The sequence below is a fragment of the Crinia signifera genome, chromosome 7, assembly GCF_055691185.1.
Source record: "Crinia signifera chromosome 7, ASM5569118v1, whole genome shotgun sequence".
NCBI classification, from domain to species: Eukaryota; Metazoa; Chordata; class Amphibia; order Anura; family Myobatrachidae; genus Crinia; species Crinia signifera.
In genome coordinates this window covers 137,396,619-137,419,412 of record NC_139223.1, presented here as the reverse complement: position 1 = coordinate 137,419,412, position 22,794 = coordinate 137,396,619, and the positions used below count along the sequence as shown (strand labels likewise).

The following is a 22,794-nucleotide window of genomic DNA, read 5'->3' as shown; positions in this document are numbered from 1 at the left end:
AATCAGAAAATGGAAATGATAACAGCCTTGATACCATGTGTAATGGTAACATTATGTAATTATATAGCTTAATATGGCATGAGGGTATTCTTATGTCATATGAGGGGGCTCTAAAGCCTTCCAAAGGGGCATGAAGGGCATCTGGCATATAACTGTAATGTTAGCCAAAATGGGGCAGATATATTAAGCCTGGTGAAGAGATAAAGTGCAAGGTGATAACACACCTGCTGATCAGCTAATACATCTGCCCAATAGTGAGGTGTATTTTAAGAGAACACATTTATTTATGGATAAATGGGCATTATATCTGCCAATTAGATGCCATCAATTCATTTTTAAGAGTGGTAAAATATGGCCTGAAATATCACAAATACTTACCATTTGAGACAGGGGTAAACCTCGTTTCAAAGAAGCAGGGTGGTGGCTGGATGCTACAAGAAGGGTGTTTCAGTCAGTACTTTTAGAGTACCTCCGGGTTGAGATAACACCCTCTTTAACCTCAACTGCTACATCCAGGAAGTTGGCTGCCGATTCACTGTAGCTGAATGTAAATTTAATAAAGGGGTTATTGGTGCTGATATCAGATATCAGTTGCAGAAACCTCTCCTCCCCCCAGTCCAAATGAGGAACACATCGCCTATGTACCATAGATACATCGTGGACACCAGGATGGATGTGTCACCTCCGGGACTGTGAGCGGTGGCGGCTGGGGACGCACGTCTGGACAGGTGAGCAATTACCTTGCTATTTATGTGGGGATGGGGGTGGGGTGCACGTTTGATATGCTGCTTTGTTGTGGGCTATCATCCTGAGGACAGGGAGCATTCCCTGAAAGTGCTCGATGCTTGTTGCTGTGATCATGCCAGCTATGCCCAATACAGCTTGATTCAATACTACCATTTCTGGATGTGTCAGTGTGCCTTCTTTATTGGATGAGTATATATATATATATATATATATATATATATATATATAGGGGCATACACAGGGTGAAAGAGGAAGAGACAGTAAGAGAGAGGGATAGGTTCACATATGCACTGCATGACAGATGGGCAAAGCTTACAAAAAATCCCCACCATGTGACAGCCTGCAGAGAACCCCAAACTCCACACCCCCTCCCAAGTGACAGCTACAGTACAGACCTTCTCTCCTCTGACCAGGTGTCTGCTATTAGCTACAGACACCATCCCCTTGCACACGGTGACAGCCAAAAAAGATCCCCTTGCCAGTTTGCCCACAAGTGCAGGTTAGGCAGATGTTTTGAATGTACCTGCAGCAGTTTGCAGTCAACACTGCTGCATGCTTCTCCATGGTCCCGCAGTCCACCCTTCTGTTCTGCATATGGCTGCATCCACTTGGAGCAGGCCAGGAGGGAGTGAGCTTGTGACCCTTCAGACAGGCACATTGAGGGGAAGAAGATAGCCGCGGTGAGGGACCTACTCATCGTGACGGGTATCTCAAATCTTGCACCTCCTCACAAGCCAATCAGAGCTCGTGGCCTGGGCAACCATTCAGGAGCGGCAATGGTGGCTCCTGATTGGCTGCAACCACACTGCTAGCTATTTATGTGCAAGGCAGCCCAAGTTTTGAAATGCCAGGTCCAACAAGCAAGTCCGTGCAACAGCTATCTCTCTGAGTTCTGAGTCCCGATGCGTCTCATCTCCCCCACCAAGTGGCTATCTGGTATACATTTTAATGTGAATGAAAGTTCAAAGAAATACTGTCTGAAGATTATGTGTTAAACGGAAAGCTGCAAATTTTTTCACAGATTTATTGCCTATATACTGTATACTCTTTTGTATATGTGTGTGTGTGTGTGCTATTAATGAAACAGCGAAGCACACCGCAAAATGTGTGTATTATTCTTTTATGTATATATGTCATTTAGAATTCGTAATTAAATTTCTGGAAATATCTATTTTAAAAATTTCCCTGATTTTTCTGTAGTGTTGCAGCTTTGTTCTAATTCCTTTTAGGATTATGCCATTAATCTTTCCTTTCTAGAAGTTGTCACTTTTTGTACATGTAAACGCAGACTTTGACTTTGATGTCAGTCTTAGTTATTAAGAGAATTCGCTTTTCATTTTACTTTTGTGGTTTTAAAGAGGTTGCTGCGATACCTGGATTCATTAATGTGTATCTAGACTTCATAGAAACAGCTATCATTCTTATATTGAAATTTTTTTTATTTCATTCAAGATGAATAATTTTTTTACATTTTCAAACAATTATCTAAATAAGTTAATCACAAGAAATAAATAAAAAATGTGTATGTATAATGAAAATGTCTAAGCTTAATGAGTACATTTTTCATTTAGAAAATAAATGAGTTAACTAAATAAGTACCAAAAGAATCATTATTTAAAAATATATGTTTTCCTCTCTCAATTTACAATACTTTTACAATAGCAGCTTAGGGGTTGCTTCAAATATAACTTACAACTGCTGCATCTGTGTATGCAGCAGCTGTGCGATAATATGATAATGAAACCATAGGCGTCTTGGGACAATAGAATTAATTATTTATTATTAGTTATTTATAGAGTGTACACCCATTCCATAGCGATAGACAGAGAATATTTGAACATTGAAATCATTCCTTGCCCCAGTGCCTGATTCTGGATCATTCGCTCCCCTGTACATTTGCACAGGGAGCGATGTTTTGTTAATGCGCATTTCTGAGCATATGCTGGGTGCGAGCGGGCAAGGAGAACTGCTAGTTTGACCTTCCATTTGCGCCCACTAGTGGGCAAGGGGGCGCACCCCTGGGAATACCCAGCGTTTCATGTGTGTTCCCATGAAAACGCTGGGTGTTCCCATGAAAACGCTGGGTGTTCCCATGAAAATTAGGCAGTGACGCGGCTGCCAGGGGCAGGCAGCTGACATCACCGGTTGTCAGCTTCCTGCCCTGTTCCCATATAGGGAACATGCAAAGCTAAGTCAGCAGAGAGTGTCTTAATTTTGCGTGTACTTTGCCTGAGACGCTCCTGCGTCTCAGGCAAATGGAGCGCCTCCCCGCCGGCGCCCCCATGATCGCCTCTCTGTCAGCGTCCACCAGCGCAGGGGATCTGGCGGTTACCAGCGCTGTGTGAGAGGCGCTCACTAGGCTTGCTAGGGATGCCGGGGACAGAGCTGCAGCTCTCGGGGACAGTATGGTGACTACGCTGCCTGACGGGGACACTACACTGACTATGCAGGGCTGCAGTGGGGACACTACGCTGACTATGCTAAGCAGCCGTTGGGCTACACTGACAACGTAGCTTAGCCTACGCTGAAAACGTAGCCTGCCGCCGTGAAACTACACAAGTGCCAAATATGGTCCTTTATTCACTACAACATTACAATAATAATAATAATAATAATAATAATAATAATAATAATAATAATGATGATGATAATATTAATAATAATTGTATTTCTATAGCACTATTTCTCTAATAGGACTCAAGGCGCATAACAGAATTAACTTAATAAAGTACAGAAAAGCTTTTCATAAACAATACTTAAGGGAATTAAGGCAATGCTTGAGTTAACAGGAATGTCTTGAGATTGTTTTTGAAGGATTCTAGAGAGTAGAGCCTCTGGAACTATGCGGGAAAGTGAGTTCCATAGAGTCGGAGCTGCATGGTTAAAAGCTTGATCCTCAGAGGAATTACAGGAAATTCTAGGTACTGCTAATAGTCCTTCATCTACAGATCACAGTAATCAGGTGGGACAGTATGTAATCAGAAGCTGCTTCAGATACCTTGGGCCTTGGTCATATAGGGCTTTGAAACTCAGTAGTTTAATCTTGAAAATGATTCACCATTTTATGTACAACCAGTGAAAGGAGTACAGAATGGAAGTTATGCGGCTAGAATGGGGCTGGTTGGTTAACAGCATGGCAGCTGTGTTTTGTACCAGCTGTAATCTGTGGAATTATTTTGCTGGGAGACCAAGGTAGAGGGCATTGCAGTAATCCAATTGAGATTATACAAATGCATGTAAGATTTTTGGCAGATCTTCAGAGGGAATTAAGCATTTGATTTTGGCAATTTTTCAACAGATGAAAGAATGAGGATTTGATTGTGGCTACTATTTGATGTTCAAGCATCAAGCCAACATCCAGCACCACACCAAGATTCTGCACAAGATCAGAGTTTTTTTAATTCTGTTCCCCCAAGTGTCAGTCCAGTTGGGTGGCTATGTACCAAGCTAAAAAAGGAAAAGTAGTAGCGCTAGACAGTAAATAGTTATAATTGAATGGGTTTAATAAACACAAATTAAAATTGCATAGTATTGATAAGCATATGTGAAGGCTTTGGCACCTATTGGGCTACTTGATAAGGTGGTCCATTCCTAGTACACCGCCATTAGTGTTCCAGATAAATGTCCGGATGGGTAACATATTCAGGGTGAAGGTATTATTACCGCAGGGAAGTGTCCAAATGAAGATAATTGATCCTTGACAAGGAAAGCAATATCTGCAGGAGTCTTCAGATGGAATGTGTAGGATTCCCAAGTGGTGATGCGGATGGAGATGTGAGCAAGGTGAGCTCCTGTGGTGGCTGGTCTGGGCCAATGATGGAGAAAGTAGCAATGTGGTTGCCAAAGTGCCTTTTCTGACGCGTTTTGCTGTCTCAAAGTACAGCTTTATCAGAGGATTATTCATTCCTCTGATAAAGCTGTAATTAATTTTAATTTGTGTTTATTAAACCCATTCAATTTAAACTATTTACTGTCTAGCACTACTACTTTTCCTTTTTTAGCTTTGTTGTGTTAAAGGGACTCTCACCCCTTTTCTTAGTAGCTGCTCTACAACTCACCCCATCACAAGCGCCTAATAGGTTGTCAACCCAACCACTTTTTCTGGGTGGCTATGTACACTTACACACATTCATTCTAGGGTTAAGTTTGCTGGGAGCCAATTGACCTACCAGTATATTTTTTGATTGTGTGAAGAATCCAGAGTACCTGGAGAAAACCCACACAAGCACGGGGAGAATATACAAACTCCCCACAGATAGGGTAATAGAGGGAATTAAACCGATGAACTCAGTGCTGTGAGGCAGTAATGCTAACCATTACACCCTCCGTGCTGCCCCAATAGATACCTCCTGCTGTCTTTTCTGATTCATTGCTATGTTATTTGTTATTCAAGGCCGGTTTTTACCTATGGGCTTCAGGACTGCAAACCTCCCAGGTAAAATCTGTCACTATGCTCAGTGTTAGTGAAGTTAGATGCAATTTTTTAATAAGTGAAGTTTCCTATCAATCTAAAATAGAGATGTGTTGTTCAGTTCTCCAGATATCTAATTCCCCTGAATTACTGTACATGAATTGAAACAAAACCTGGTCCAATCTGATCTGATGGGATCTGATCTGAACCACAGTTTAGAATTCAAATTTTAACTCAGAACTGAAATCTGAACCAAAACAATTGAGGATGGTTTTGCTAAAGCCAAAACACTATGATGAATTAGAAAGAGTACTTTGTTAGACTTAAAGCCAACTAAAAACTATTCCTCTATTTGTTGCATTTCAATACAGCAACACCTTATTGTGTAGATATAATGAAATCATTCATATTATTGCCTGCCCAATCAGGAATTACCATGTAAATTACATATTTGCTAATCACAGGAGACCATTATCACAATAAATCCGGACAAGACTCCCTCAGGATGGGACACCCCCTGGACCAGACACTACAAGCTCCGGAATGCAGATTTTGATGTCCGGTCCGGGGTCTCGTCCGGGTCCCGTTTTTACATAGTCCCGGAAATCCGGCCCTGGAATGGGATCATACCCAAGCCAGCAATGAGAGCATACAAAGTCCAAATACATAGGCCTCTGGCTGGAAATGAACCCGTGACCTCAGTGTTGTGAAAGGACAATGCTAACCACTGTGGCACTGTTCCACAAGTATTGTCTTATATCAAGCAATGAAAATTATGGCAAGATTTCTTAAAGTTTGCACGTATATTTTAAGAAACTAAGTATGATAAACTTGCATTGCTGTGTACCAGACTTCAGTTTTAATTTAAATGATCATTTTTATTGTTTATGATTTCCTTTGTTGTAAAATGGAGTTGAAACAGAGGTGGCCAGGAAATAACAACTGCGTTTTGCTGGTCTATTAATTATGTATTGATGCATTTAGTGATAACAACTGTCAAGAAGCTATACTTCTGTGAGCGCCGTAAGATCATAACATACCAAAATAATTCAGTCAGGAGTTTGGGAAGGTGGTTAAAAGGAGATGAATACTTATTTTTATCATAACATAGTTGGACGCAGGAAAATAATGAAATCCCAGGCTGGAAGACATAAATTGTTCAGTGCATGTGCTACTCAGAATATGCATAAGTTTGACAATTCAGACAGCTGCTTATAAAAAATGCAACCTTGATTTCCTCATAAAGATATGCCTAAAGTCATCAACAGAATCCTCCCTTCTACCTCAAACAAACCTTTAACATTATTAAGGGAAAAATATTGAAGGATTTGTAGAAAGATGCATCTAGAATATGAGTGAGAAGGAAGTTGGTGATGGCTTTTATTAAGAAGGAATTTATGGACTATGGGAATAATTCATGTTTGTACATAAATGCATTTACAATTATCTAGGCTACAGAACTGCTATAAATTGTTAATCAGAGTATTTCGAAGTGGACCGTGAGAAGAAAGCTGCCGCTCAGACAGACATTAAAGCCATACCTTGCAGAATTGTGAAAGCCTAACAAATCGCGAGCGATTTGCAGATCCATTCCCATCATCTCCTTCAACCTTATATTGACTAAGTAAGCCTTCATCAAAGTTAAGTTGGCCAGTTTGCAATCTGAGTTTATCTTTTAAACAGTGCGTGATTTTTCTATTTACAAAATCAAATGTTTTTACAATACCATATTGACAGATAATGCGAAGATATCTAGTGGAAACATTATCTTTACTGGTGTTCTTTGAAAAATGAATGTACTCATAGAGAATCAAGGCGACCATCTGTTACATTCAGCAATATGGTTTCATTCAAGGATTATGGATAGAACTTTCTGTGCAAAGTTGTATTTCCAAGCTGTTCTTGTCAGCGCTATACCCATTGTCATGATGCATTTTAATATCAATCAGACTAAGTAAAGACTGACAAAAGTCCACATATGGATGACAAGCTGTTTCTTTCATAAATATTTTTACATTTTTGCAATTAAGGCTTTTACTTAGTATTTGTATTTGCAGATTGTTACATGATATTATGGACTTGTCATGGCAAAGAATAACTGTGCGAATTATATGTATTATTATTTCAGCAGTGTCTTAAAAAGGTCTTTTTGTTTTGAACCAAGTTTCACTGATTCCCCTTTGCCTTTTTAACCTGTCATCAGACAGGTTTGTTCTCATTGTCATTATATAATTTTTAGAAGATAATCTGAGAGTCATTACATTAGAAATTCATCAGGATGTATACATTGGAGTACAAAGAGACTGCAAAAAGCATTAATCAAAGAAACGACTGTTGAATGTCTTGGGCTTAACCCACAAGAAACCAAATTCTCCTTCCTGAATAAACCATGATCTTTATCTGAAGTTACTTTTTGCTTATATCTTGGAGAATGTGCAAGAAAGGAGTGTAAAATGAAGGGATAGCGCTCAAAGGTAACTATCGGATAGAGACAAGCAACTAGTTACACATGCTGATGATTTAGTGCACAAACATAATACTTAGTAGTTTTTAGGATGCAGTTTTCTGGTCCACAATTTTCACAAGAGGAACCAATGAATATGAATTTCACCTAATATAAGGGGAGAGAATAGACACAAGCATAGAAACAGAATTTGACGGCAGATAAGAACCATTTGGCCCATCTAGTCTGCCCCTTTTTTACCCTTCAGGTAATATCAACCCTTTTTAATCCTTATTTCTTTGTAAGGATATTCATATGCCTATCCCAAGCATGTTTAAATTGTTCTACTGTCTAAGCCTCTACCACCTCTGATGGCAGGCTATTCCAATTATCCCCTACGCTTTCTGTGACGTAATTCTTTCTAACATTTCCCCTGAACCTACCTCCCTCCAGTTTCATTGCATGTCCTTGTGTTCTATTACTTATTTTCCTTTGAAGAAAATTTGCCTCCTGTACTACTGTATGTTAAAACCCTTGATATATTTGAAGATGTCCCCCCTTTCCCTTCTCTGCTCCAAACTATACATGTTATAGTTTTTTTAGTCTTTCCAGGTAGGTTTTGTGATGAAGCCATGCACCATTTTAGTTGCCATTCTTTGTACACTCTCTAATGTATTTATATCCTTCTGAAGATATGGTCTCCAGAACTGGACACAGTATTCCAGATGAGGCCGTACCAATGACCTATAAAGTGGCATTATTACGTCTTTTTTTTCTGCTACTGATTCCTCTCCCTATGCAACCAAGCATCTGACTAGTCTTCCTCATTGCTTTGCTACATTGCTTTCTTGCCTTTAAGTCACTTGAAATAGTGACTCCTAGATCTCTTTTTTCCTCAGTAGTTTCCATTATAGTACCATTGATACTATATTGAGCCTTTGGGTTTTTGAGACCTAAGTGCATAATTTAGCATTTTTTAGCATTAAACTGTAGTTGCCATGCTCTTGACCAATTCTCAAGTTTACTAAGATCATCAGTTATTTGATTTACTGTATCATCTGCAAAAAAGGCATACTTTCCCTTCAATACCATTTGCAATGTCACTAACAAAGATATTAAAGTGCACTGGTCCAAGTACAGATCCCTGGGGTACTCCACTGGTAACATGTCCCTCCATAGAATGCACTCCATTTACTACAACTGTCTGTTTCCTATCCTGCAACCAGGTTCTCATCCATTTAATTGTTTTATAATCCAATCCCACACTTTCAAGTTTATTTAGCAGTAAGTGATGTGGAACAGTGTCAAATGCCTTACTAAAGTCTAGATATGCCACATCTACAGCCCCCACTTCATCTAGAATTTTGGTCATGGAGTCAAAAAAGTCAATGAGACTTGTTTGGCATGATCTCCCTGCAGTAAAACCATGCTGTTTTGGATACCGTAAATTGTTTAATTTAAGATATTCCCCTATTCTTTCTTTTGATAGTGTTTCCATTAATTTCCCTACTACTGATGTAAGACTCACTGGTCTGTAGTTACTTGCTTCTTCTTTGCTTCCACTTTTGTGCAGTGGAACTACGTTTGCTCTTCTCCAGTCCTCTAGAACTGCACCTGTATGTAGTGACTGGTTGAATAAATCTGTTAATGGCACTACCAACACATCTTTTAGTTCTTTTAGTATCCTTGGATGAACTCCGTCTGGCCCCATTGATTTATCCACTTTCAGTCTTGAAAAAAGGACTTTCTCCCTAGTAAATGTACTTCCATCTACCTTATTTTTATGACTGTCCTTGCAACTTAACTGTGGTCCCTTCCCTTCTCCTTCTATAGTGAATACGGAGCAAAAGTAATTATTTAGATTATCTGCAATTGCCTTGTCTCCCTCCACCAAATTCTCAGTGTCTGTCTGCATTCTTATTATTCCTTCAATTGATTTTCTCCTTTCACTTATATACTTAAAGAAAGTTTTGTTTCCTTTATCTACGGACCGAGCCATTTTCTCCTCAGCTTGTGCCTTGGCATGCTTGATCACTTTCTTAGCCTCTTTGCAAGATACAATTCTTTGTCGTTATTATTTTGAGTCTGCTTGTATGTCCTAAAGGCCATCTTTTTTGCTTTTACACTAGTTGATACCTCTTTAGTAAACCACACTGGCTTCCTTTTCCTGGTACTTTTCTTAACCCTTTTGATACAAAGGTCCGATGCCTTTAGTTTTGCACTTTTTAATAGTGCAGATCAATTAAACAATTGATCTGCACTATGCTTATGTCTATTCTCTCGGACATTCGCAGGGTGGGGTTTGGTGGATGTGCAAGGCTGCAAAATCGCAGCCTTGGGAATCAACCAGAATAACCCCTACATCTCTTTCTCAGACATGCACAAACACAGAAGGCAGCAGACTAGCTTTCAAAACTTTTGCTTTGAGATGGCTTACTAGTACAGTAACTAGATATAATGGGAAGAGCTGTTCTGGCAGCCAAAATATTTAGGATTAAATTGCCAAATATATTATTGTAAAGGAATTTATAAAAAATAATCTTACCCTGCTATTGGGTCCAATGCAATTGCTTTTGGGTTGAGAAGATCAAGGTCTATCAAGGTGATACACACGGTTCCATTGCGATTACATGTAAAAATTCTGTCATTGCCATGATCCACAAAGTAAAAATTTCCAGTGAACCAATCCACAGCCATTTGTTGAACATCTGCAAAAGCAACAAGATACATTGAGTTACATTAAAAGTTTAGTCTAGGCCTAAAAGTAGTACATTAATGTGGACTACAGTATATAGGCTCACTGTAAGTTGATGTTATTACTTTGATAACTTCTGGACACCACCTACATGTCTTTATTAGTACATATTGTTGCACGCAGGAGGTGTGCACTGGGGCTGCAGGGCCGCCCGCTCACCCCCCCTTCTCCGGCGTTCAGACAATACAATGGAGCATAATTTGATAACCTACGTATACTGTGGAAATAATACAATGGTATGGAATACCAGCACAAACCATTAACTTTTTACTCTCCTACAGCCATGTGTCCCTATAACTGTTTCCAGCAATGAGCCCAGATTGCTTCCCCTGATACCAACCTCCTTGCAGTTTGTGCTACTGGTACTGCCTGACTGGGAGTGGAGGTGGTGCCTAGGCCGAGTATGCTGCGGGATGCTGGGCCGCTGGGAATCAGCAGTCTGAATCCATAGATCACCAGGGCTAGGAAGAGCAGTAGCATTAAGTCTGTTTATAAAGCTGACAGGCCACTATGGTTTCTGGCGCCCACCAAATGCCACCATATTGCAACTGTAGGGGGCTAGTGGCAGCGAGGTGTTGTGTGTGTGAGGACCGGCTTCCGTAGCCATGGGCTGGCATGCAAGGTAGGATAACTTGAGTCATACTGTGTGTTTGTGTGTATGATGAATTTTAACTCTTTTTTTTTTAATATGTGTCCCCTTTTACTTATATTTGTATACATGCATGTTTTTGAATTACCACACCTCCTTTCTCTGGTGTGACTGAGGTGCGCTGTGAAAGCAAGTTAAGGGAGTAGAGAATGAGTATCAAGTTGCTGGAATTGAGCTGGATTTTTTACCATCTGCAAGTGGTGCAATTATTTTGCAGGCAGACCAATGTACTGTAGAGGGTATTGCAGTAGTGTAGGCGTGATGATAACAATGCATGTATAAGTGTAGGCAGATCTTCAGCAGAAATTAAGTGCTTGATTCTGGCTATGTTTCTCAGATGAAAGAACGAGGATTTGATAGTGGCTGATACTTGATGTTTAAAGTGTCAAGCCACTATCCAGGACAAAACCAAGTTTCCGCACATGATCAGTGGTTTTGTAGTTCTGATCCACCAAGTGTAAGTCCTCTTGGTTGACTATGCTGCAGTCTTGTCCTGTGACTGTTCTACCAGGGTTCAGTCTCCCCTATTTAGCACTCATGCACTCCTGCAACTCATCTAGACAGCCAGCTATGATTAGCATTGGGTTATCAGTACCTGGAGTAAATGATACAGTAGGTACAGTTGTGTATAATCTATATCTTTGTATACAACAGTTTTATACCATTATTTCAAAATAATTAATACAGATTGGGAGGTTTTTTTTTTAAAACAAAAACATTTTATAACCTTTGTAGACCAACAGATTCCAGCTTGTTATAAATTTTGTGCCATTTTCCACATATTTGGGGGTTTCATTGAAAATGTTTAACACATGTAGATTTTTTTTTGCTGCCAGGATTCATGCATAACACAAACAAAGACACACCAGTACGTTCCTAATTTCTATGTAAGTGAATTTCTAGCTTGTTGCCAAATGATTATAAAATTATAATAGCGTCCCTCAAGCCTGCCATCTGAACTGAACAATAAAAAGAGATTTATAGCGGTACACAGCGATTACAATCTTTTCTTAACAGCGTATTCTAAACGTGTCTCATAAATCTGCTCTGATTATAAATCAAAATGGATTTTTTTTTTCCTTTTTATTTTGAAAGTAAGAAGGTCTTTCACTGTTTATTTTAAACTAAAAAGCATAATCTGTTATTAACAAAAACATCAAGCACAGAGAGAAATGAGAGGCACTGTTGAAGATAATGTGACATGATCACTTAATCCTGCGATGCTTTACCAATCCTAATTGCACATCCCTAGGGAAATAACTGTATAGCCTTTCCACCCTTTTTATCATAATGGTAACTCCTACTGTGCAGGCCGTCTCTACCGCCAGCCTCAACGTAATATTACTTTCACTGACAGTTGTGACAAAGCTTTGATTTTCATTCCTTTTCAAAAGAGAATGCCAGTAATATATGCCAAGCTATTTCATCCTAAGAGATTCATTAAATATGTTTGAAGACTCTCTCTTTGGTAATTCAGCCCGCACGGTTCGTACTCCTGCAGTATTTAGTATACACTGGTGGCAAAAAAGTATTGCAGAGATGAACGGGCTCCAGTGGTTCTGCTGAGATATTTTGCCAGTCATTTTATTTTTGGAAAATTACTTAACAAATCTTTTAATACTGATTAAGAGAAAGAGAAAAAAATTGTTTAAAGAATGAGGCCACAAGACACTTAACATATCAGACTCCCGTTTCTAAAATAGCTGGACTCTGCTAGGACCGTTTTACATGCTATTTTTACAGTCTTTTGACAGGCAAGGAGGATCAAACATGTCCAAAAGTGTTTTTCCCAATAAAAAAATGCTTGAACTGTACAGAATCTGTTGTCGATGTAAATGTTGTTCAATTTATAGGAAAATCCTAAGTCCAAACAGACATCAACACAATTTTTACACACACACACACACACACACACACACACACACACACACACACACACACACACACACACACACACACACACATACATATTATATTTATATATATCCATTTGGCCAGCATACCACCACAAGTCTAAAAATACCTTGCCTTGCAGAACTCTCAGGTTTTGAGAACTCAGACTTATACTGTAGCTGTATTTTCCAATGTTTCAGTCTCATTTATTAGGGACTTTACTTAAGGACTGAGAAAATCTCTAATAAAGGATACTGAAATGTTGGAATATATATACTGTATATATATATATATATATATATATATATATATATATATATATATATATATATATACAAACAGTTATCTTTCTTGCAATCAGGAAATAAGAGAACCAGCACACGCATTTGCAAAAAAAACGAAAGTGTATTTTAAAGGTACATTACAGTTAGTTGAAGGTGTACAGCGGCTGACCCGACAGCCGTTTCAACTGGCAACCAGCCAGTTTTCCTCAGGGGTACCTGGTACCCCTGAGGAAAACTGGCTGGTTGCCAGTTGAAACGGCTGTCGGGTCAGCCGCTGTACACCTTCAACTAACTGTAATGTACCTTTAAAATACACTTTCGTTTTTTTTGCAAATGCGTGTGCTGGTTCTCTTCTTTCCTGATTGCAAGAAAGATAACTGTTTGTATATATATATATATATATATATATATATATATATATATATATAGTTTTCGGAAAAGTCCGCACTCATATATTGCATCACAAGCAAGGGGGGGTGCTCCTACAGATGACTGAACATCAAGGTATATCGGAGGTGAAAAAGGGCACTCACCATTTGTTAAAAGTAATTTTAGTACTTTATTCCATCACAATGAAAAAAGCTGACGTACCATCGACGTGACGTGACGTTTCGGTCTTGTGACAGACCATCATCAGGATTCCATGCAGCTTACAAACAGCAACTGTCAGACATGCAACCTGGCATCCATCCCTGGGGAGGATACACCTGTACTGCCCCACCGGGCCAGTTTAAATACCCATATGCAGGAAGTGACATCATCTCCCATGCATTTCCATATACAATCTATCAGTCTCTAAAACATAATATAAATGGTTCGCAGAGGTCGCCAACCAGCAGGTATAGGTGGCACACTAAAAAACGCCATTCCAACTGTTACATACATGTAGTAAATCGTGTGTAAACACACTTACCACGCTAGTAGCCGCCGGACCGGAAGTGCGTCAGCCCGGAAGTACCTTGCGTTCCAACTAGATTAGGAAATAGCATGGATGCGTTCCACAGCGCTCCGTCTACCCGGAAGTCAGCTGTGTCGCATCTGAACAGTGAGGGGATACCAGTAAACAGTCTGTCCATTTAACAGGAAGCAGATTGCGTTCCAACAAGCGTCATGTGCGTTCCACCTGCCTAACTGAACTTCCCCCTATCCCCTCACATGCCATCCTTGTAACGATGGATGTGTCCTCGTTATACACTGTAATTCCACACCTTGAAGGACTGGATATTATCAAACACACCCTGAGTGACCCATTACGTATTGGTCCTCCCACGGAATTTCTCGTTGAATTGACATCCCTGGTACTGACCAGGAATTATTTTTTGTACAAAGACAAATTCGTGTTACAAATTACAGGCACGGCTATGGGGTCGAATTTGTCCCCAGCCTATGCCAACTTGTATATGGCTAGGTATGAGACGGAGCACATTTTTCCTGACTATGGTAAAAATATTTTTTATTACCGTCGCTATATTGACAATGTTTTTTTGATATGGTTGGGCGCTGAGCAGGAGTTGCAGGACATGCTTTTTTCTTTGAACAGCCTGGAGATGCCCATTCGCTTCACGTTTTCTTTTAGTTGTTTTGAAATTAATTTTTTGGATGTTACACTGTACAGAGAAAATGATGGACTGGGCTCAAGACTGTATCGAAAAGATACAGATAGAAATTCGTTATTACATGCATCCAGTCACCATCCTCCCCATCTTAAAGAAAATCTCCCTATATCTCAGTTCCTAAGGGTTCTTAGGAATAACTCTTCATCAGAAACGGCTAATGAGCAAATAGCCCAAATGCACACAAGGTTTTTGGAACGTGGCTACTCGAAAGTGACCCTATCAAGGTGCCTCACCAAAGCAAAAAGCAGGATCATGGGTCCTAGTACTCCATCCACACCTGATGTACGACCACGATTAATTTATGCCAATACATTCGACATGGGTGCACACATGAGGAAACAGAAGATTGCCAAACACTGGCCCATTATCGCGACTGATCAAGTGTTTTCTAATGTCAGCCCAATACCTCCAATGTGTGCTTACCGTCGTGGCAGGAACCTTAAGGATCTATTGATGAGACCGCTTTTACAGCCAACCAGACAACCAGACACCTGGCTTCCATCTAAAAAATATGGCTGCTATAAATGCAGTGATTGTACAACATGTCGATCTTTGAACACTGGATCCACGTTTGCGCACCCACATAGTGGGAAAAAGATACCCTTTAAATATCGTTTACACTGCCGCATGGATCATGTGATCTATATTCTCATATGCCCATGTGGGCTGTATTATGTGGGGTTGACGAAAAGGAACTTTCGTGAACGAATGGCGAATCACCGTCTGTCCATTCGATCAGCCATTGAGTCCAAGACCACTGATAAACCTGTGGCAAAACATTTTTTGTTGAAAAGCCATAGTGTGGCAAGTTTGAGATGTATGATCATCGATTTTGTTCCAAAACCGATTAGAGGAGGTGACCGTTATCTGATGCTAAAGAAAAAGGAGTCGAAATGGATCTTTGACTTGGACACTTTGTCCCCTCGAGGACTAAATGAATATAATCCGTTTTCAATCTTCTTGAGATAGAGTCTATTGAGTTCCCATTCCCTTTTCCCGTTTTTTTTTTCATTTTTATGATTAATTTTTACATTGCCTGAGTTTGGATTTTTTTCTTTTTGAAGTAGTAGTGGGTGTCTCCAGGTTGTTCCTTTTCTTTATTTTTTTCTGTGCCTATATAATTTTTTTATAATTTTTTTGTTGTTATATTTGTGTTTACTGCATATATGTACATATGATGATGTACTATCGGTACCTATAAGAACATCGGATATGATCCACTTAGGTCTTTGAATAGACTAGATAGGATTTAATTTCAGACTATGATCTGACCTCCTTAACCATATTGACTTTTTGATTGGGGCACCGATAGTTGTAAATTAATTAATACAATTCTATATAAGAAAAAATCTTTTTTCACTATGATCCTACATCAATTGTGGTACAAAAATTTTAAAATAATAAAAATTATAAAATCATGAAAGATTTTTACTAAAAATTATAAAAACATAAAAATCACGATAAATAGAATTTTTTGAGCCTCTTGATATGGTTCGATTGATATGATTATCAATCAACATCACATCGGTTTGATGTGATTTATTATCACTATTTTGTATTATTATTTTTTATGTATGTATTCATTTTTGTTATGTATGTACTTTTCAGGCCATTGTGAGTGCTGCCCACTGGGCTGGTTTGAATTACCTATCCATATCCATAATCAGTCTCCTGTTTCGTTTTTTTGTTTTCCTTTTTTGCTATGTTTCCAAGGGTGACAAGTGCCGCTATACAGTGTCCATAATATACAAAATGCAGACCAAAGCATATGATATAGTGCGATTGTCCATCTGTCAGTTAGGCAGGTGGAACGCACATGACGCTTGTTGGAACGCAATCCGCTTCCTGTTAAATGGACAGACTGTTTACTGGTATCCCCTCACTGTTCAGATGCGACACAGCTGACTTCCGGGTAGACGGAGCGCTGTGGAACGCATCCATGCTATTTCCTAATCTAGTTGGAACGCAAGGTACTTCCGGGCTGACGCACTTCCGGTCCGGCGGCTACTAGCGTGGTAAGTGTGTTTACACACGATTTACTACATGTATGTAACAGTTGGAATGGCGTTTTTTAGTGTGCCACCTATACCTGCTGGTTGGTGACCTCTGCGAACCATTTATATTATGTTTTAGAGACTGATAGATTGTATATGGAAATGCATGGGAGATGATGTCACTTCCTGCATATGGGTATTTAAACTGGCCCGGTGGGGCAGTACAGGTGTATCCTCCCCAGGGATGGATGCCAGGTTGCATGTCTGACAGTTGCTGTTTGTTAGCTGCATGGAATCCTGATGATGGTCTGTCACAAGACCGAAACGTCACGTCACGTCGATGGTACGTCAGCTTTTTTCATTGTGATGGAATAAAGTACTAAAATTACTTTTAACAAATGGTGAGTGCCCTTTTTCACCTCCGATATATATATATATATATATATATATATATATATATATATATGCATGGAAAGCGTCACTCCAGGGCTTTTGTATAAGTGAAAAATGTATTGTGTCAACGGCTTTCGGGGCTTCAGCCCGTCATCAGGACATATATCAGGAGATATATATATATATATATATATATATATATATATATATACAAACAAGACCTGCACTCTCACCCCTGTGTCAAGGTAGCCGCTAGGATGCCATATAAATAGCAGTGCCTGCGCCCAAGCAGTGCTATGTAAATACAATCATATATATATATACCGTATTTGCCGGCGTATAAGATGACTGGGCATTTAAGACGACCCCCCCAACATTTCCACTAAAAATAAGTTTGTGTGTCCTATACAACTGATCAGGTCATGACCAAAACTCACAAACATGTTAGTATTTAGATCAAGTGGTGTAAATGGTGAAGCATCTGCGTAACGTAAGGAAGTATTTTTGCTTTTTTTCCAGTAGAACAGAGTGGTTCTTATAGTTATGTGTTTGGAAGAAGAAAAAAAGAAAAATGGGGGTAAATTTACTAAGATCAAATGGGCATGAATGCACCCATTCATACCCTTTTGATCTAAATTACAGCTGTTAGAATGTGTACGGACAGTTTACTATTAGTTGAATTTGACTGATTTGCCACTTTTTATGAATATGGCCAGGAGTTCTCTGGTGGTCGGCTCATTTACTAACATTCGTACTGCTGAATTCAGCTACAAATTCATCAGTAAATACGAAGGACAATATCCTCCTCATTTTCCCTTCGTATTTAGTCAGAGCAGTGCAAAAGGTTTTTAGGTGGTAATAATGATTTGGTTGTGTTTGTCAGAGCCCAAGGAGTAAGAGGTGCAAATAGAGCTTTATCAAGAGTAGAGAGGGAAAATGTGGATCTATCTAATAACCACTCTGAAATATAGCTTTAAATCTCAAACGCAGAATCTTCCTGGGTGGTGCATAACCAAACGACAGTGAGGATTCTTTTTGGAATCCCAACTGCCATGACACAAATAACAGGACAAGTGCAATGCAGCCCCTTGTGGAATCACTGCGCTCACCACACTGCGGGCTCGGTGGCTCACTATGCTCGCAGCCTATACTATTCTCTCTCTATGGGGTTGTGGTCCACCACTAGGGAGAATAGCCCTTGTCATTTGGAATCCTGACTGTCGGGAAGTCATCCAGCATTCCCTTAGTATGCTGGAGATGTAGTTTAGCCATTGTGATCCTAAGTTTTTTATTGTTCCAGAGAGAGTGTGAGAAGGTCTTGTGTAAAATGTCAATATCTGGTTTTGATAGGGCTACGGAGAGCATTTGTATTACATAAGACGGTACTTGTTTCCTAGCACGGCCACAATCGTAAGTAATCGTGTCCCTTAATTAAGGGACACGATTACCCCGATGGACCCGATTTATTTTGAAATCAGGTCCATTTTGCCGGCTAGGAAACAAAAATCGGGGGCATCGCGTCGGTCGGGACCATTAACATTGGTCCCGACGCGACCGACGCGATGCCCCCGATATTTGCATTGACTTCAATGTTAAAAAATTTTTTAACATTGAAATCTTGTCGGGAACGGTAAAATATCGGGGGCATCGCGTCGGTCGGGACCATTAACATTGGTCCCGACGCGATGCGACGCGATGCACCCGATTTTTACATAGGATTCAATGTTAAAAAATTTTTTAACATTGAAATGGTGTAAAAATGTAAAAAAATGTGAAATGGGTCAATATGACCCATTTCACATTATAAATGTCCCCGTCGTCGCCCCACGATAGACGGCAACCCGAAGCGTGGCGAGCGCAGCGAGCCCGCGAGGGGCGGCGGTACGCGTCCTCCGACCTTTTCATGCCCTACTATCCACTAGGGCGTGGAGTGAGAATAGAATAGTGTGGCGAGCGCAGCGAGCCACCGAGCCCGAAGCGTGGCGAGCGCAGCGAGCCCCGCGAGGGGACGCGGATACCTTCACAGGTAAACGCGTCCCTTCGCGGGCTTCACAGGTGTCCGTGGCGACGCGGACACCTGTGAAGCCCGCAAAGGGACGCGATTACCTGTGAAGGTATCCGCGTCCCCTCGCGGGGCTCGCTGCGCTCGCCACGCTTCGGGCTCGGTGGCTCGCTGCGCTCGCCACACTATTCTATTCTCACTCCACGCCCTAGTGGATAGTAGGGCATGAAAAGGTCGGAGGACGCGTACCGCCGCCCCTCGCGGGCTCGCTGCGCTCGCCACGCTTCGGGTTGCCGTCTATCGTGGGGCGCTGTGTACGCGCTTCAATTTGGGGGGGTTTGGAATTTTTTTCATTCAATCCAATGTAAAATTGGGTCCCAGGGACCCAATTTACATTGGATTTAATGAAAAAATCGGGTCAAAAATCGGTCGGTCGCGTCGATCGCATCGCATGCGACCAAATCGCATGCGATGCGATCGACCCGATTTTTTTCAGCACGACCACCCCGATCTTAATCGGTGTGGCCGTGCTAGGAAACAAGTACCCATAAGACTGTGTCTGTTACCCATCTCTTCCAGAATGTTGTCAAGGGTTTTTTTGGCAAATGTTTTTTGTTGTTGCTGGGGTAGGAGAAGATTTAACATTTTAAAAATCATCAGAAAGCTAATTGGGCTATTTTAGATGTCTGCAGGAATGTATTTTTGTTTTGTGATACATACAGTATGAGATTATGTCCCCTCTCACCACAGCCTTGGACACCTGCCAAAACAATAGAGCATTGTCCTGTTCATGTAAAAGATTCCTACTATGATTTCGTAACTGTACTATGAAATTTAGGAGATGACTTAAGATGTGTGGGATGTGAATGGACCCTTATAGTATCTACGGCAGTGGCTAGTGTTATCCATACAAGAGCATGATCGAATAAATGAATTGTTTCAATATTTCTAACACTTGTAAATAAATGGAGACAGCCAGAAAAATATATTCTAGCCGAGTAAAAGTGTCATGAGCTGCGGATAAGCAAGAAAAAAAATCTTTATCTATAGGATGTTGTCTTCTCCAGACATAAAATAATTAATTAAATACCAAATGATCTGAATTCAATTCATTGAAGTTTTGTTAAACATTGCACCAGAAAAAGAACAGTTTCTGTGATAGATGCTGCCAGTTTTAGTGGATATTTTGCACATCTCACAAAGCAACATTAGCACTCAAAGGGTTATTTTTGGTATTTTTGAAAAAAAGGTACAATTTTCTTTCAGTGTTGCAGTGTCCGTAAAAACTGTTCCCACTATGTGTTCAGTGTTTTCCACACTCTGTGAAATTTTCTGTAGCTGCCCCTTTAATTCAATTAGGTTCTGTGTGTATATTGCTGCTTGTTTCTTCAGCAAGCAACCCACAGCATCTTTATTAGCTTGCACCACTTCCCCATATGTAATGTAGACATCAGCATTACCTGTAGTGATATTATGGACGGGATGTACTTAGGGAAAAATGCAGTAAAAAAACAATTTTCGGGGGGTTTTACCACATTTTCAAATGTACTAAGACCCCGCCGCTCTGCCTTTGCCGAGCAGGGTATCGCTACCCCACTAGTCCCATCCCGTCCTCTGTCAAACTCCAAGGAGGAGGCACCGGGGACAGCCGCTGAAGCCAGGGATGTGACGGAGACCCCACGCACACCACATCGCAGGTATCGCAGTTGTGCCTCCGTCACCACATTGCGATGCTAGTTGCATATTTTAGTACATATGTGCTAGCATTGCTGCAGTGGTGCGGCAAGGGGCAGTGATGTATTTTAATGCATCCGGCCCTATACGTGTTGGAGCTGGAGCTGGAAGTTTGGGTACTGGCCAAATGAAGTGTTGGTTTGTGAGCCGCTGCCACCACCTTTGGTTCAGACTGGTAGCAATTTCTACTTGATGCCCCTGGCATGGAAGGAGTAAAATTATTTTCCTTATCTTCCTTGAGTGTCCATAGATTTAGAACAGAATTAAAAAAATAACAGAGCAACAATTTTTTTATTGCTATTTTTGCTTCCCTGACATACATGAATTCAAAAAGTAGATCAAGTCTGCCAGAGGACAGTTTCCCAATCAATTTAGCAAATAATTTAGTATTCCAAAGTAAAAATAAATGGGTACTGGATTTTTACATGTAACCTTGGAGAAATATTTTTCCATCTCCAGGGGAGCCGTAAATAAAAAAGTACTCTGATACTTATGCCTGTCTCATGCTGAGCAGCATTACACTCAAAGAGTAAATTTCTTCCTCCGTCAGAAAAAGCTGTGTGTATAGTGTGTATTTTTGTAGATAAACAGCAATAGTATTCTGCTTAAGGTAAGTGACATACTGTAGGGGCAGAACGTTTATAAAGTTCGCATTAGTAAGAAGTCTTGAAGGCATGTGCAATTGTGTCCATCATATTTTGGAATTTGCATTCTGAATCTAAATAGTGTGGATGTAGGTAATAGTCTCAAAAGCCCTTAAGGCACTGGCATAAGTTTACCCTTTTTTGATGACATTTTATTTAGGCAAAGATCCCCTTATAATTTAGTAGTTTATTAGGAGAAATTTGACAGAATGGATTTATGTATTTTCCCTAGATCCTTGATTTATATGACAAAGTTCTTTTTTTACTGATTTGTTTTTTAATAGAGGTGCTAAACTGAAAATACTTGCCCCTGAGCACACATTTATATACTTTCAAGACTTGAATTTTTCAAGAGACCCAGGTTATCATTGAAGCCATTTTCTTCATCTAGTACTTAGGCATAAGCAGGGTAAGGGGTTTCAGTTGCCCCCCTTCCACACAGCCTTTCAAGTGGAACTTACACCTATCTCAAAGTAACTAAAGGGGGTTATTCTGATTGATTCGCTTGGATGCAAATGTGCATACTTGCGAGTCAACCAGGGCCCACCTTGTGAATGGTTGTACGTCGGCCCGCCATTTGCAAGACATGTACGTTCGCACTGGCTGCAAATGGATTTTAACATAAACATCCATTCACAGCCTGTGGGGGAACACCCACATCAATAGTCGACGACCATCCCGTGATGTCAGCTGCCTGCCCCCCACACCTACGTCATCAGCCCATTAACATGAGAACACCCAGTGTTCTCATGGGAACGCCCATGAAACGCTTTGTGTTTCCATATACTAATGGTCAATCTGCGCCCCCCCTATGCCCCCCCCCTCCATTTACAATAATGTGTGCATGCACCCAGTGAACAGTTTGTTCGCAGTGGCCGCATGCACCCAGCGCATGCACAGGACAAGAAATGCGAATGCACAAAGCTAAAACATCGGCCCAGTGAGAACTCAGACGAGAATAGGACCAGAATAATGTGTATTTTTAAGTGTAATTTACTTTCTTTGCTTAACCCCTTCCTGACAGAGCTAGTTTTGGCGTTCCTGACAGAGCCATTTTTTTCAAATCTGACATCTCTCACTTAAGTGGGGATAACTTTTTTTTGCTTTTACTTATCCCAGTGATTTTGAGATTGTTTTTTCGTGACACATTGTACTTCAAATTAGTGGTAAATTTGGGTCGATACAGTCTGTGTTTTTTTGTGAAAAATACCAAAATGTCGTGAAAAAAT

General features: G+C 40.4%; 1 protein-coding gene across 4 annotated transcripts in view; it reads right to left on the bottom strand.

Moving 5' to 3' along the window:
* The window catches only part of LRP1B (LDL receptor related protein 1B), a 1,445,580-nt gene that overhangs the window by 850,667 nt on the left and 572,119 nt on the right, over positions 1-22,794 (bottom strand). For all 4 annotated transcript variants that reach the window (XM_083153866.1, XM_083153869.1, XM_083153867.1 and 1 more), the window contains exon 7: positions 10,147-10,309. In XM_083153866.1, coding sequence (XP_083009992.1) covers positions 10,147-10,309 — 163 coding nt within the window. The remainder of the gene's footprint in view (positions 1-10,146; positions 10,310-22,794) is intronic.